The 10998-nt window shown below is 42.4% G+C and overlaps 1 protein-coding gene across 1 annotated transcript in view; it reads left to right on the top strand.

The window, feature by feature from the left end:
• Positions 1–2553: 2553 nt before the first annotated feature.
• The window catches only part of TNFSF13B (TNF superfamily member 13b), a 34229-nt gene continuing 25784 nt past the window's right edge, over positions 2554–10998 (top strand). The window contains exons 1-3 of the mRNA XM_081293745.1: positions 2554–3209; positions 3301–3388; positions 9969–10025. Of these exons, the coding sequence (XP_081149871.1) occupies positions 2721–3209; positions 3301–3388; positions 9969–10025 (634 nt within the window). The 5' untranslated portion in view covers positions 2554–2720. The remainder of the gene's footprint in view (positions 3210–3300; positions 3389–9968; positions 10026–10998) is intronic.

The following is a 10998-nucleotide window of genomic DNA, read 5'->3' as shown; positions in this document are numbered from 1 at the left end:
TCCTGTGGTTCTGCCCCTTGGTTAAACTGATGACTCATTTTTTTCAATCCTACCTGCCCATCCTGAGTGCAGGGGACAATTTGGACAATCCCAGGCCATGGTACCTCAATCATGGTGTTCGTTACATGGAATATATCACCCACATTACACAGGGAAAGTGTCTGGATGCTGACAGTGGACACTCGACCAAGTTCCGTGGCTCGGGTATGGAGGCTTTCCTCCCTGGATAGACTGTGCTGTGTTGTTCAATGAATACAAATGTGTTCTTTGTTTAACAGAGTTTCGGTTAAATTATCAAACCATTTCCTCTACAGGAAACAGGTCTTTGATTTATGGAGAAATAACTTCCTTTTGTTCATAAGAAGTCATTGAGCCATAGATGCCATTTAGATTTCTATCTGTCTTTGGAGAAAATCTAGTTGTGTGACCCTAAGAAGGGCATGCAGACAGCAACGCCTGCTTGCCCATCTGGGTCACAGGGGCTGCTGGCCACCTTCCCTGGAAGGAGTAGTAGCCCCTCTGTGCACAGTGTCACCCTCAGCATCAAACAACCAGCAGATGCTTGTTTCAGAATGGCCTGAACATAGGCTGACCAGGGACTCTGTCTTGCAGAGGTCAGCATGAAGGTCACTGCCCTGTAGAGCAGCGAAGGCAGAGGCCATTCTCTAAAGCAGCTGGGTCATTCCACTTAACAGCTTTGACCCAAGCACATGGAGAGGGGGCTCATCAGAAGTAACATCAAATCACAGGGGAATGAGGTCTCCAGTGTGTCCTCATGAAAGTAAGGATCATTGGTTCCTGCTTTGCCTGGAACACGGATTTCTGTATGTATTTAGGGAATATTACCACACACCGAATGAGTTCTGTCTGTTCACTGCCAGCCTGGAGGGCTTTGGACCTCCCCAACTAACCCCATTTGTCATTGCAAGTTTGTCCAGGATGCCTCACCCTCATCCACCTGCAGCAAGGACCCCGACAGAGGAACTGTGTAGTGTGATGTTTGACACCACAGACCCTGCATGCGAACCTATGGAACAAGGCTCCCACCTGAGAAAGCAGAGGCAGAGAGCAGCTTGCTTGGGGGAAGGGAAGTTGGTGCTGGTCTAGGATGAGCCGTCAAGATCAGACAGGACTGGAAGGGCTGAGGCATGCCCTGCAGCACGCTAAGTCCACCACACCAGACCAAGCGACTCTGGCTTGATTCAGGCCACTTTGTGTCTGCCTGTTGAGTGGGATTTATACACTTGTCACTGTGGGTTTTATAGACAAGTCGTTTTAAAAAAAACAGAGGAAAAAAGGGATAGCTTGATGACCTCAACTCATTGGAAAGACAATAGGAAATGGGAACTTAGTACCTACTCCCAGCAGGTGCTTGCTGGATACATTCCTACAGATGTTACAGGGGCAATTGAACAAAGTACTTCTTGCACCACAATAATAGTGAGAATATTTCATTCATCCTTTGAATATAAACAAAGGATAGTGAATGGAAAAAAACAGTTTTTAAAATGTAGTTTGTTAGCACCTTCCTGTAAGCCTTGTTCTGCACCTCAGGCACAGTTCCTGTTATCACCCCATTTCACAGAGGAGGAAATTAAATTGCACAGACCTTCCATGAATTGCTTAAGGAGGGCAAAGGGTGGAAGCAAGATTAGAATCCTGGAAGTTTGAGGTACTTACCTTTATGCTGTATCACTTCTGTAACCTTATTAAGGCTGTAAGGAGAGGGGGCTGTGAGACAAAGCTACCGCTCAGTACCCCCAGCACATGGAGTAGTGCCCACCCAGGCTTGCTAAGTCCTCCCTAACTTTGTTGCAAGATGAATCAACATTTGGATGCTGGGGCAAAGCAGTCAGGAACTGGTGCTAGTGCAGGAATCAGCCATCAAGACAGGGCAGGATCCAGATGAGTGAACATTCCCTGCAGTGCACCACCCTCACTTCTAGATGAAGTGATTGGGTTGATTCAGGACCCTGTATGTCGGTAGCTTTTGGACAGGCAGGGTCAAGTGGGAATGAGGAGTTTGGAGCTGGAGATAAAGCTAAGACTCCTCCAGGGAGCCTCACAGTGAGCAGGGACCCAGCCTTCAGAAGTCCCAGTGGCAAGGGGGAGGTGCAGTTGGCTCACTAGCAGCCCGCCTGGCAAGGAAACAGATGATGCATCTTTCCCTGAAAATGTACCCCGCATGTTTAAAGAAGTCCCGTTATCTAATCAATTATTTAGAAGCTGAGTCACATTCTTTTTATTGCATTGTTAAGATAACAAGAACAATCCCCAGTGGGCTTCCAAGCCTCCTTTAAGGATTTGCCATTTGTCTCCTCCTTGGGGACTGTTCATAAATCACCCTCTAGCTAAACACAACTCAGTGCTAAAGCACTTGGCTTATCCGACCTTCCAATTGTTGTCATGACACCAGCGGGAGCTTTCAATGTTCCCTTTCCCTTTCCCTTTCCCTAGAAGCCATGTGCTTCCAAGTAGACCCCATTCTCCCCTAAAGCTTGGGGGTGAATCTCCTTAAATTTGTCTTAAGCCTTCCCTTCCAGAGCACCAGCTTAAACCGTCTCCTCAGCGGGCGTAAGGGGCCTCGCATCTCCTTGAGCATGAGTCCTTTGAGTTGGCATTAAAATTCTTACAAAAACTGAAAGTGAAATGAGGAAGACAGATTGAGCAATCCACAGAAGGGCAAACGCCAGTAAAGCCAAGGCCCAGGAGGGGCAAAGATGCACAAGGGGAGAAAGAAGAAAAGCAGGAGAGCGCTCCGGAGGGGGAGAGCCCGGGGCTGCCTCGCAGTCAATGCGGGACCTCGAGGCGCACAGATAACAGGAAATGATCCGTCCTCTGTGGTCACTCATTGTAAAGGCCCCAGCCTTCAAAGTGCAAGTCGGGGAATGGATGACTCCACGGAGTGGGAGCAGGCACGCCTTTCTTCTTGCCTCAAGAAAGGGGGAGAAATGAAACTAGAGTGTGTTCCCATCCTCCCACAGGAGGAAAGCCCCTCGGTCAGATTCTCCAGAGATGCAAAGCTGCTGGCCGCGACCTTGCTGCTGGCCCTACTTTCCAGTGGCCTCACGCTTATCTCTTTCTACCGCGTGGCCACCCTGCAAGCGGACCTGGAAAGCCTCCGCGCAGAACTGCAGGGCCACCGCGCACCAATGCCCACTCCGACCCAGGCAGGAGCTGCGGCTCCCGCGGCCCCAGCGGGACTGAAAGTGAGTCCGGCGCCCGCACCGCAGCCCCCAGCCCCGCCGCCCCCAGCCCCGCACAGCCACCGGGCCAATAACCTCCCTTCTCTGTTCACAGGGCATCTTCGCCGCAGCCGCTCTGGGGGAAAGCCACTCTAGCCCCGGCAGCAGGAACCGGCGTGCGCTTGAGGGGTCCCAGGAAACAGGTAGGTGGTGGGCGGGGCTGCGTGCACACAGGTGCGGAGAAAGCATCCCGCCTGCAGAGCTACAGGTGCGCATAGCCTCTCTAAACCTCCAAAGTACAGACTAGGAACTTTGCCGTCTCAGCCAGAGGGCTGGGGGCAGAGCGCCAGCACCCGGGGCTGCCTAGGCGGCACAGCCTGCGGGTCCTCGCAGGGGGCTGTGCGGGTAGAAGCATCCCTCCCTGGGCGCTACTTCTCTGCACTGCGTGGCGAGCACGCGTGAGGCCAAGGGGAGGCAGGTTTGTCCTCCAGTGCGTGGTGCCCTCCATCCCTGCGGAAGCAGAGACAGAGCACCTCGTCACCGCAGAGGTAGACCCGCTACCTGCATCTCCCGGAGTCCCTGGTGTTGCATGCAGGAGCCCCAGGAAGGGGCTCACTGGGCACCCCGGCATGTGAGTGCTTTTTCCTGTTTCCTTTAAGGACGATTTTGTACCCGCACACACGCACGCACACGCGGATTTAAAGATTCTCCTTCACCCAGACTTCCCCAGCAGAGCCATGCGTGTGTGATCACGTCTCTTTCGTCACTTCTGCCACGCTAAGGTCCTCTGGTTCCCTTGAGCTTTTTACAGAGTTGAAGTAGACCGTCAAGGTCATCTATTCATCCAGTTTCTTCATTTCCAAGATGGTAGGAAGTGTTGGCATTGGGTTGATCCGCGTGATGGTTTCACGGATCTGTGCACTGCTTCCCTGCTGTGTCGAGGGAACATATTTGAACACCTGGAAGGTGCCAGGCAGGTGTGGCCCTGGATAGGCTTTTCACCCAATTTCACGTCACCTTCAGAGCAGCTGTCTGGGGGCCACAGAGCACTGTCCCCCTGTGTGTGCACTTTACTTCAGGAGAGAAGCCTGTGACCCCGGAGAGGGGAACAGGTGTCCTGCGCACATGCCAAGTGCTGACTGGAAACAGTTTTTAACCACGTGCCATGTTTACTGAAAATTCTTCCTCATCTCAGATAATCCTTTTTGTATCTGATTAGCATATCTTTGGGCTATTTAACAATTGGCTTTAAACATTTTTTTTAAACTAGGAAACTCATTGTTTTAACATCTTATTTTTGTATTTTGTATTTATCATCTATACTTTCTATATAAAATAAGAGCATGTAATGCTATGATAGATTTTTTTCACTTTGACAAGCATTTAAGCTATTTCTAGGCATTCTCACATCTATTAAGTTGTATAATTTTAATATGACCATTTTCTTTTTTGGCTATAATAGAACATGTAAAATTTTGTGCATATCTTTCATTTCTGAGGAATTATATATTCAATATAAATTTTGCAACGTGAATTTCTGAGCTTAACAGACTGGACATGCTACTTATTGTCACAGCATTTCCAAAATGAGTTATAAGTGTATGCATACAAAAATGTACTGTACCAGTTTTCCACGTTATTGCTAGCATTTTGTCTTTAAATATTTGTTTTGGCTAATTTAGTAGTTGTAACATAGAATCTCAAATTTACTTTAATGTGTTGCTTATTTATAATAATAATGAATATCATTCTGTATATTTTGATTACTTCTAACTAGATGTTTTGCTAATTTTTAATTCTAATTTCCCACCACCCTAATATTTTATGATTTTGTATAAACTGAGGCATTATTGATCAAAATTGTGATGTAAATATTTTCACATAATTTTGCTGCTCTTTTAACATATGTACATAAGATTTTGTATCTGTGTTAATGAGGTCATCTGTTCCTTTTGATTTTCTCTAAAATCTAAGTAAGCTAAATGTGTATGTGTTCATAATCTCTTGTTTTGCTCTATTTACTAATACTTTGGACTTGTTCATAGTTTAGTGTTTTGTTTTGTTTTGTTTTTTTGGTTTTAACACATTAATCCTTCTGGCATTTATTTTGGTGAATCATCTCATGCTGGCATTTACTTCCTCCTCTCCTCTTTTCTCTTCCAGACTGCTACCTTATCCCAATGTAGTAGATGTTTATATTTAACTCCTTTGTGTTGGGAAAGTTACTGGAATGTGTTTAGTTCCTCATACAATTGAAACTGAGTCTTTTTTTAATCATTGATTTATTATTCTATTTATCTGCTATAAATAAGCCATGTTGAGTAATTTTGTATTATAATGGGCTTCAATATCTAGTAAGGTCAGAATTCTTCAGTCATTTTTAATCTTCTCTGCTACCATTCCACTGCTTCTAAATTTATCATTCTAAAGAGGACATACTCATTTCTACATATTTAAGAATAATAGATTTAAAAATAGCTTCCTGAGTCACACTTTGCCAAGATTTATCATATTAGATTTTAAAATTTCCTTCCATTTGCATATTTTTATTTTTTTCTGGTTTTGGGGCATCCCCAAATTGTAGGTTGAAAAGTGTTGTGGTATTGGTTGTTTGGGGCTCCCCCACCCCCGAATAACTTGCAATTTGTAGCAAGTTTGGAGAATAAGAGAAGACTCTAACAAAGTGAACCAAAAAATGACCCCCATTTCTGCAGCCCAAATGCAGTCACCATCACTGTTACCATGATTTACCTTAGACTTTTTCTAACATTCGTAGAGCCAAAGTGGAGGGTTTGAGGGCAAGACTCTCAGGGACAGGTGGAAGCTGCTGTCACTTGTCAGGGCACTTCACCTGCATTGTTCTACATAGTAAGCTTTTTCAGAGGAAGTACCAGTTCAGAATTAATGTCTCTGTTCCCAAGAGAAATGGCTGCAATACAAGGGCTTTTTGTTGTTTGTTCAGAAAGGTCTTGGTTTGGGATTGAGAAGATGCACGCAGCATAAATCTGTGCTTCTTTTTGATTATGTCTCCACTCCAGTTGTTCTGGTTTCTTTAAGACTAAGTGTGGGCTGTCCTTTGGCTTTCAGAGGGTTCACTTATCCTGGTTTATCAACTGTCCCCAGGTTTTTTCAGAACCACTGACATTTCTATTGAAGTTTATGAAACAGTGGGTGTGGATGTGATGGTTAGCCCACAGCCCATCCTCCTGGTCCTCCCAAGGACGATTGCTGCTTTTACTTAATTGGAAAGCTTAGCTTTTTGGCTTGAATTTTGTTTCTTAATTATTGTGTGTTCCATATTAAAGTTTTATTAAGCTTAATGTGCTTCAAAAGATCATTCTGATTATAGTATAACAAACAGAAATTCGGGGAAATCCAGGATTAAAAAAAAATGTCCAAGTAGCTCATCTTAGCCAATCACTGTTAAGCCCATAAATGTGTTTGGAGATATTCCCAATTAAAAAAAAATTAAACCAATTGGCTTCAGAAATGTTATATAATACAATTTCTGTACAAATGGAGTTTTGATAATCTGGGTTTTAAAAACTCACCTAAGGGCAATTTTCATTTTAGGATCCTAAGGATAAGCATCTTCAGACTTCATCAAGAAAGTGAATTCTTTCAAATAAGTTGCTACTGAACAATAACAGTTGGTGCTCAGTAACGTTGCAAGTAACGTTTGCATTTCCTCCCTCGTTATTCAATAGAAAATTTAAGAACTATTGAAAATATGTGCATTTTAGATAAAATAAACAAAATAATTTTGTCTTTATCATTTTTATAGTTTTCATCAATGTTTCACTGTTACAATTGAGATAACAAGAATAATACAAAGAAATAGAAATGAAAAGATTGCCCGTATATCAAAATTTTACAATAATTATTTGGAAGATAGCCAAATTTATTTTTCCCCATATTTACCTTAGATCAGTTATTTTCAAGTTACAGAAAAGTTGCATGAACATTACAGAGTGGGCGTACCTGCATCCATTTCCCCTGGCATTACCACCTTCCATGAGCATGGCCCCATGGCACAAGGAAGGCACCAACATGGGACTCCACTACTAACCAAACTCAAGGCCTTCTTTTTTGGATTTTGGGATTCATCATGGATGGATTTCTTTTAATGTTTCAGGGTGAATCAAGGATACTACTTTACGGTTAACATTTTTTAAGGTGAGAATTTCAAGTATAGTGCACATAATTAACACCTAATATTGTAACATAAGCATTTCTCTCAGATCAGCTTTTTTAATTGTGAGAAGTGAAGATATCAGTGTTATTTTTGAGTCTCCTTTCTTGAACTCCTAGTTCCACTCATTCACAAGGGAAGGTGAGCTACCTGGCAGGTCCTTGGTGTTTCTTGTTTACTGGTATTTCTGGCTGAACTGTGACTTGTGAGGCAGGTCTGAGGGTTTAAAGTATGAAATGCAGAAGTCCATAGCTAACTTGGCAAAATCAGGCCAGTTGGAGCCTCTTACCCAGCAAGGACGCACTCTTCCTAGAACCGCTGGCTGCTCTCAGGCAATGTTTGACCGCAGTCTTTCCTAAGTGTAATTTTTCTTTTCCCCTCTACAATAGTGAGACTTTTTTTTTCTCTTCAGTGTTGCAAGAGTTGGCTTCTTTTCAATTTCCAAAGTAGTGTTTAAAAGAGCGACCCGATAACCAAACCTTTGAACCCTGTTCCTATTAAGCCTAAAGTTTGGGGAAAGGGAAGATCCAGGAAACAAGCCCATCAGTGCAGCCAAATGTGACATTGAGTCTCTCACAGATTCTTATATTGCAGTGAGGTGGAGACAGAGAAAAATAAACCATACATATAATTGTTGAGTAAATTGTAACACTAGAAAATGGCAAATACATTGAAAAAGTGAAAACGTTAAGACAGTGTTATAAAGTTCGATGCTTCTTTGTACTTTCAACTTCTTTTTAAATACCTATTCATGTCTGCAAAATAAAATATGAATTCATAGTGTTGAAAGATAAATGGTTCTTAATAATTTTACACAGAGGGACAATATTAGCTTTAATATTTAAATATTGCTGTTGTAATTCAGCTCCTACTTAAAAAACTGCTTTGGGGCAGCTGCATTTTTGTCACGAGTTTTGGGGGACATTGCAGTTCTGAAGAGACAGCATTTCCTCAAGACAGATTGCCACTGTTTGAGCAAATGTCCGGTGCAGGCCCTCCAGAGCATGTGGGGAAGGAGGGAGGGAGGAACCCAGGTTGTACAGCACTCCACCTGCTGACCATGTGCCAGGCTCCCAGGTGTTTTCGCCTCTTACCCCTCAGAGCTGACTTGCTGAACACTGCTGTCTTCATTTTAGAGGAGAACACAGAAACCCAGAGCAGGTCAATCTTTCCTCTCAGCCAGCTACTATAGGTGGAGAATTAAAGCCTTCCTCACTCTGCTGCCCATTGTGATGCCTCTAAGGACTGTCAGAGGGGAGTGTCAGCCACAGGAACCATAGTGTCCCTATGGCTCAGGTGTGGCTACCTTTGTTCCTCAAGATCAGTAAAAGAATCCACAGAGGAGATCAAAATTCTCTGCTGCAAAATGATTAGATTAGCAAATAAATAAGTCAGAGAAGTTCCACGTCTGTATAAGGAAGTTGTAATTTTGGATGTTCTATTTCCACCTTTAAATAAGGAGGGAAATTCCTAAACAGAGTTTTTAATGTTATCAACCTTAAGAGTTTCCTTTAACAGCCTCAGAGTAGTACACAAGTATTACCCCATTATGCAGAGTTTTAAATGTCAGAAATTTTCAGCTCGATACCAAGGCAGGCATCCCCATCACATCCACCTGGTAGAAAGCACACGGAGAAGCATGTGTTTATAAAATATGAAGGTTTTGCTGAAGAGTATTTTCTTCAATTAAAACCTGCAAGCTTAGGGTTAGGGTCCAGGTTTTTCATGCATACTTACTGCTTTTCTTTTATCTCAGAATACACCCCACAGAACCTGTTCTTCCTTGGCTTTACCCAAGGCCTTTCTCTTTCTTCATTTAAGGCAGTCGTTATTTACTGCTCTGAATGTCATCTGAAATAGTCCACCTGTGATTTGGGATGTGAATTGACATTCCCCAGAAGCCTCACTGACAACTCAGTGTCACAAAGTCTTTACATTTTATTTTTAAACAATGTTCCCTCTTTCTCTCTTCTGTCCAAAGGATTTTGCCAAAAATACTTGACTTTGGCTCCCAAGTTAAACAAACAGGACTTAAATTTTTGTCTGGTCACTTTATCTCTGAGGTCCTGAACAAGACATGTATACTTTCTAAACCTTAGTCTAAGATACCTAGTTTTTAGGGTTCTTGGGAGGATTCAAGGATGTAGAGTAGGCTAAGCCTTAGTGTATTTCCAGTAGCAGTGAGTCATTATTTAATGTTGGTTTTATGATTCAACAAATGATGTTTCAAACTGATCTGATAAGTTTAGCTGTTTTATTTATTTGGCTAACTTGAAAAACAAAATAACCAAGTATGTTTTCTATGTAGCTGTTATTTCAAAGCAACTTTGATTCCACTCCACAATGCCACGCTTGCTGTGCCTCCACAGTATGAAGCGTTGCAAAAGTGTCATAAATTTCCAGCACAGATATTAAAGTAAATGGGTCAATTTCATAAAGTGACTTAAGACTTAGATCACACAAGTAATGCAAGAGGTGTGTTTGATTTAGCCTCCCCGGGAGACCGAGTCTGTGGCTTTGTATTTTTAGTCATCTTAGCTCCCTTGTCATTCCTACTCAAGTAATTAAAATGATGAACTTTTGCTTTTCAGTTACTCAAGACTGCTTGCAACTGATTGCAGACAGCGACACACCAACGATTCGTAAAGGTAAAGGGATAGCCCAGTAGTGTCTGCCGTGACTAAGTCCAGTACAATCACACTTGAAAGTTCCCAGCTTAGAGACTGTATTTCAACAGCATCTCAAGACAGCCACTTTGAAATTCTTATAGTCACACATAATATAATTCACTTACATTCAAAGTGAATGGGGAATTATATTTGCACTAGTAATTATCTAGTAAACAGAATGCCTTAGAAGCACTGATACTTAGATGGTGTAAATCATTAGCCTATCCTACAACTAAATATTAAAATCAAAAGTAACTTTATTATTTGGAAATCACTTCCGTTTCTATAATGATGGAAGACCAAGCTCACAAATAATAATTTTACTATATGTGGTAGTGGAAATCCCAATAGATGAAAATGGAAATAGGATTAACATATTCTATGAAATATATTTTTGTGAAAACTCTCTAATGTCAAATACATGCTTAGTAGTTTACCATTTTCTCTTAGGCGTAGAGTGTTTTAAACTTTCACTTATTTGAAGTTTTTGTTTGCTTTAATTCTAGAGAAGTATTTTTGTAATAATGGCCAAAAACAAGGTCATGGAGAATGACCTTTTAGCATCATCTGCCAAAATGTGTGACCCAGAATACTGATCCAGAGGAGTGGCCCCTGACACAGGGTTTTACAGTGAGTTTGGAAACATAGCATCCCGTATTTATTTCCCTTTGGGATTCACAAGGCACATTAACAAATCATTGAGTCCAAGAAGCCCTACTCTGAAAAGTAACTGTTTGACTTGTGGAATCCAGTTTGCTGCACACTCCTGTGACCTGGCTGCACTCATATGAACTATTTCCTGTTTCCCGAGAAAAGGACCAAAGGTACAATTTAAAAAAAAAAAAAAAAGAAAGAAAAATTTACACATTTGGCTAAAAACCCAAAACACAAAACCCTCCCAAACACAAAGTAAAATAGTCACACTCCTGCAGAAACCACTGTATCTGTGCTC

The sequence above is a fragment of the Spermophilus citellus genome (assembly GCF_964194105.1).
Source record: "Spermophilus citellus genome assembly, chromosome: 1".
Taxonomy (NCBI): Eukaryota; Metazoa; Chordata; class Mammalia; order Rodentia; family Sciuridae; genus Spermophilus; species Spermophilus citellus.
Note: the sequence above shows the minus strand (reverse complement) of the source record. Positions and strands in the feature narration are given on the sequence as shown.